Here is a 5802-nt window from a genome sequence, read left to right as displayed (position 1 = left end):
CTGGCACTCAGGTCCCCCTGAAGGACTGGCAGGCCGTGCCAGCCGCCAGCCGCACCTCGCTCTGCTTGAGAGCCCCCACAAAGCCCTCACTCCCTTCCGGGGCAAGCTACGCCCAATGACCAGGCCACGTGGGTCTGGTCAACAGCCCATCCTCCTGCTCCCCCCAGCACTGGCCAGGCCACTGCAGTCGCCCAGTCGGAGCCCAGCACGTCCCTCAGCCAGGCCCCCTTCCCCACCGGCATTCCCATGGTACTCCCCCTGAAACCTCACCCAAACCCATCCCAGCTGCCACTTCCCGGGAGTCCCAGGCTGCGCTCCCCTGTGGGCAGGGGAGTCCAGGAGCGGACAGGACCAAGGGCACAGTCAGTGTCAGAGCTGGATGAGGACGGGTCACAGGGATGCCGTGGAGGGGGCCACGCCATGCAGAGTCCACCCCGCTCAGCCGCGTTCTGATCTATACGACGGGGGGAGTTCCCCTAACTTAAATCGGGGTGGGGGACTCTGTGCAGTCGCAGAGCGACTTCAGGATCTTCAGGCCACGTGTTCTGTGCTGCAGCGTCTCGACTCTGCTACTGTAGTGCAAAAGCAGTCCAGGTGATAATACGTAACAGGTGTCACCGTGTTCCAACACAAAACTTTATCGACAAAAGCAGGCACTGTGCCGGCCCCTTTCGGCCCAAGAGCCGCAGTGAGCCAAGCTCTGCCACAGAAGGTGTGCGCGTCCATACGATGCCGCCACAATCCACATGACAGGCTTACGCTGCGTCCAGCACATGAGAAACCAGGTGTGTTCATGGCGACTGACGCTGGATGTCAGTTCAGAGCGTCAGGGACGCCTCCTGTCCTCGGCTCTGGCATACCCGGGATACAGCAGGGAGCCTGGCGCGGAGAAGATGCTCAGCGCCCTTTTGTGAGACGGCTGAATGGGAGGACGCAGCGCCGGCCAAGCTGGCTGCCCTGCGCGTCAGGGGAAGCCAGTCCTCTAATTTTAAGAGTCAAAACACCCTGGGGCTTAGCGAGGAGGCGTGGGCGCATCCCCACATCAGATCTGGCGGAGCTCCAGAAAGAGAGATTAATCTGGGGAGAAAAGAGGAAAACGTTCGAGTCCTGCTGAGCCTGCTGACAGCAGGAGCCGCTCCGGAGGGAGGTGGTTTGGGAGCCATTGCACTCGGGATACATCCAGGCGCAGGAGCTGGGGCAGACAGGGAGGCGTGAGGGGCGGCGAAGGAAGGCGGAGACGTGGGTCCCTGTGTTCACAAGACAGGCACGCGCTCTGCAAACGGCTCCCCGCGCCCCAGAGCTCCGCCGGTGGCGTGGGGGCGGTGTCCTCTCTGCAGGCTATGCCCACGGGCACTGCAGCCACAGGGCCCTGGGGACGGGCCAGCCCCAGAGACCCCGCTGGAGACACGGGTTTTCCAGGGAAGGGAACCGGGGGGCCTCGACCCCGGGGGACGGCCTTGGCTGCCCCACCCGCGGACACGCGGCTCCACTTCAAGTTGCACGTCTTTCTTTGCTTCATTTCTTTCCACGTGAGTCGCAGCACACTGGTGTCACCAAATACGGACTTGGAGCTAAGCCCTTCTGCGACCGAAAGAGAAGGCAGCCTTCTATCTGAGTGACTTCCGGTGAGGCTACACGCTGGCGGCTGTACCATCCAGGGAAAACCATTTCCTAAGGCTGTACCACGTCGCAGATATATCTGGGTGCTTTGCCAGGAAGAAGCAAAAACGTGCTGCGTATATTCTTTAAAATCCACCACCTCTGTGGCATTCTCAGCGGGAGAAGTCTACTTCCCCAAATAAGACAGCTGCCTGGACGCACTCAGGGCTCTGAGACGGAACACATCCTGGGGTGAGTGCACTGACCCCCTTTTGAACAAGACCAGCAAATCTGGATATTCCATCAACAAAGAGGAGAAGCAGTGAAGTGTGTATGCTGAGGTTGCGTGTGTCAGGCGCGCAGTCGTGGCCAACTCTGCAACTCCACGGACTGTAGCCCGCCAGACTCCTCAGTCCATGGGATTCTCCAGGCAAGGAGACTGGATTGGGTTGCCATTCCCTTTGCCAGGGGATCTTCCCGACCCAGGGATCGAACCCAGGTCTCCTGCATTGCAGACGGATTCTTTACCATCTGAGCCACCAGGGAAGACCTGAGGTTAGGATTTAATATTTATCCCGTCCTCCCCACCTGCCTGCCCTGCAAATCCCAACCAAGTTCCCCGACAATACTGGCTGGGTTTCCCCTAGACACTCCTTTTGGGGGTTTCTCTCGTACAGTGACTGACAGACTGCCCTCAGGTTGGAGAGTAGTTTGAGCTTTTCCTACCCGAGCCACGAGCTGTCAACAATGGACCCCTCTGCAGGTGAGGCGGTCCCCCAGATCCCACCCCGAAGGTGCCCACTTCAGCCGAGACTGCAGCAGGCATCGACCCCACGACCACCATGTGGGACCAGGACCTCTGACCTCAGCACGGACTGACCCTGCACGGCTCCTGGGTACCAGCGGCCATCGTTCACTACTGCTGCCTCATGTGCTGCTGCAGCTGCGTTTTACTTCCAGGCCACACGGAGTTGTTTTTAATGGGTGTCTCCAAATAGTCAGAGTCTCTTCATTCTGCATGGTTTTACAAAAAGGCCAGTTAAGCTGGCCTCTACAGCGAGCTGAGAGCCAGTCAGCTCTGAGAGATGTTGGAGGAAATTGTATTTTTGTCAAAACAAAACTGGTGAGACTGCTTAGGCTGAAAGGCCCCAAATAAGGCGACACAGCACCACAGGCGGTGCGGTGGCCAAGACCCCGGTTCAGGCCCCGGTTCTGGCATTTGGTAGCTGTCTGTCCTCAGGCAAGGGAGTAATCTCCAGAAGAGCTGCCCTCGCCCCCTGGACTGGTGCACAGCCCCGGGGTGGGGTGAGTCACCCCAGGGACCCACTCAGCCTGCAGCGGATGGTGAGTTGGGGGCCCACTCCCCCGCAGTGGGGTGGGGGCCCGCTGGCCCACTCCCAGCGCCCCTGCAGGCGGCTGGTGGATGGTGAGTTGGGGGCCCACTCCCCCGCAGTGGGGTGGGGGCCCGCTGGCCCACTCCCGGCGCCCCCCGCAGGCGGGTGGCGCGCCTGTCCGTGCCCATCCCCCTGGGACAGAGTTCACCCCGGACCCTGGCTCTTTTCTTCTTCAATTATTCATGCATGTATCTGGCTGTGCTGGGTCTCTGCCGCGGCACGCAGGATCTCTTAGCTGTGGCAGACCCTGGTGAGTCTCAGTGCGAACCCCTTGTCCTCGAAAAGGCTGCTCTTGCTAAATGAACAGCAGACGCGTGGTTCCCCGTACACCAACCGCATCCGGATTCCCGCAGAGGATCACGCTGCACCGCCCTCCTGATATAACACGACCGAGGACACAGCCGGGCTGGGCCTGCGGGGAGCGCTCCGCTCACTCTCTCCAGGCCCTGCCTGGGCTGCTGGGCGGAGGGGGATTTGGGGCTGTCCACGCCGAGCTGGATGCAAACGACTCCGACCCGTGTTTTTCTGTCCTTCGGAAAACTCTGCTAAGCCAAACGCCTTCAAGGACGGCACCATTCTCTCTGTCCTTAGATGGAGGGTGGCGATGTCACCGACTCCCCAAGCTCCTTGGGGTCCCCAGCCCACCACAGCTGTTCTGGGGCCGCAGCCGGGTCACCTGGAGGCTGTGTCTGGAGTCCTCCCCTTTCCCCCTCTCCTTTGCAGGGAGCACTCTCACGAAGCAGGGAAGTAGCTGTGGCTGAAACTCAGGGTCTCTAGAATCTAAAAGCTAAATGTTCTGAGTGTCCCACACTGAGACAAGGTTTCCCTTCCCCTGAATTCGCAAAGCAGTGCTCTCACTAGGAACTGTTGGCATCATTTTATGATGAGCATGTACTGGTTCCGAGAGGTGACGTTAACTCTCCCAAGGTCACACAGCTAGAAAACAGCAGAGCTGAAATTCAAACACAGGTTTCTCTGACTCTACACTAATCTTCCGTCTGCTCCTTCTTGGTAGGTAAAAGGTTTCAGACTCACATTCTGGAAGGAAGCCAGGGAAGACGCCACGCGCCTTTGGAATAGCTCAGCCCGCCCGTGTGTGCCTCAGCTTTCAGACTTCGTGACCTCAGGACAGAATCTGCTAGATGAAGGCTTGATGCATGAAACCAACTGATCAGCTAATGGAAGTACAGATTTAACTGCTGTGAAAGACGCTTTGGTGTGTCTGATTAAAAAAAAACACATCTACATTGAACAGACCCTGACAGGCCTATTTTTAAAAAATCAATAATGATAAAATTTGAATGGAGATACACATGGTGAGCCTGGAAAGGGGCCCTAAACTACTCAGCTGAGACACTGGCTCTCAGACTTGGCAGGCATTCAGGATCACCTGGGGGACGCCTTCAGACACAGGGCCCCCACCCTATCCCGGGGTTTCTGATCAGGGGGCCTGGGGAGGGGACAGAGGCTGGTACTTCACACAAGCTCCCTGGTGATGCCAATTCAGCAGGTTCATGGGTCACAGAGTGAGAACACACAGCTAAGACCAGCACCACCAGTACACTGTGGGAAACAGCCTCCCCCAACCCCTCCACGTCCCCATCAGCCCCAGCCCCGCATCCGCAGGAGGCCTCCTCCTCCAGCATCACCTGCAGGTCCCCTATGCTGTGCTCGGGACAGTCACAGTCTTGAAGGAACAACAGAAGGACGATTGGCCCCTGGACCACGTGGGTCCCCTGAGACGCAGGTGGCTTGAAGCAGTAAAAACCAGTGCTGCGAGGTGAGTGGTTGCTTCCATCCTTGGATTCAGGGAACCTCGGATATGAGAGGCTCACTCTGAATTACACTCGGATTAACCTCTGTCCAAGGGTGGGTGGTATGTATTTCAGACCCCGAGGCGGGAGAGCTTGCCACGGGGCGGCTCTGAGCAGAGGTCAGCGGCATCCACCCAGAGGCAGGCCGCCAGGCTGGAGGACGCAGCGTGTCTGAGCAGTTCCAGGGCGAGTCTCTCAACACAAGAGAGCAGCCGCTGCAGGCGCAACGGGGTGGACGGGCTTCCCAGGCCAGGGCACGAGTGGGGTGAGGGTGTGCGGCCAGCGTGGAAACCGAGAAAACCCCGACTAGCTGTCTGTGCCAGAAACAAGTGCAGAAAGGGGAAAGTCCTCTTTACAGCAGTGTGCGCATGTCCAGAGTTCCAAGTCAGCAGGGCTCGTGGACTGTATTCACACGTTTTAAAACCTGACTGTATCTGCCTCCACTTCGGTAGCTTAGCTGAAGACAGATGTCTCCCAGGTCGCAGAAAGCACCTCTTACTTTTAAAGGAAGTTAATACTTGCTCTGAAAGCCACACTCACAGATGAACAAAGAGGTTTCTTTCAAATACTGAAAGTCCTGTTTGGAGAATTTCATCCCCTTGGCTGATTAAAAGAGAACTAAATATGCTGCATCCCTGACGTCTGAATTTTGCACTCTTTCCTTAAACGTCCTGGGCCCAGCAGTTTGATTGTTCATTCGCTGGTTCAACAAGTGTTTGCTGAGTACTAACTCAAAGCCTGCTTATTTAACTTATCTGCAGAGCGTATCATGAGAAACGCTGGGCTGGAAGAAGCACAAGCTGGAATCAAGATTGCCAAGAGAAATATCAATAACCTCAGATATGCAGATGATACCACCCTTATGGCAGAAAGTGAAGAGGAACTAAAAAGCCTCTTGATGAAAGTGAAAGTGGAGAGTGAAAAAGTTGGCTTAAAGCTCAACATTCAGAAAACAAAGATCATGGCATCTGGTCCCATCACTTCATGGCAGTTAG

The 5802-nt window shown here is 57.1% G+C and overlaps 1 protein-coding gene across 1 annotated transcript in view; it reads right to left on the bottom strand.

Annotated features, from left to right (window-relative positions):
* Positions 1–2118: 2118 nt before the first annotated feature.
* The window catches only part of RFTN1 (raftlin, lipid raft linker 1), a 220955-nt gene continuing 217271 nt past the window's right edge, over positions 2119–5802 (bottom strand). The window contains exon 10 of the mRNA XM_010856722.1: positions 2119–2613. Coding sequence (XP_010855024.1) covers positions 2527–2613 — 87 coding nt within the window. The 3' untranslated portion in view covers positions 2119–2526. The remainder of the gene's footprint in view (positions 2614–5802) is intronic.

This window comes from Bison bison, unplaced genomic scaffold, assembly GCF_000754665.1.
Source record: "Bison bison bison isolate TAMUID 2011002044 unplaced genomic scaffold, Bison_UMD1.0 scf7180017864374, whole genome shotgun sequence".
NCBI classification, from domain to species: domain Eukaryota; kingdom Metazoa; phylum Chordata; class Mammalia; order Artiodactyla; family Bovidae; genus Bison; species Bison bison.
The sequence above is the reverse complement of the archived record's forward strand: the minus strand, read 5'-3'. Positions and strand labels throughout refer to the sequence as shown.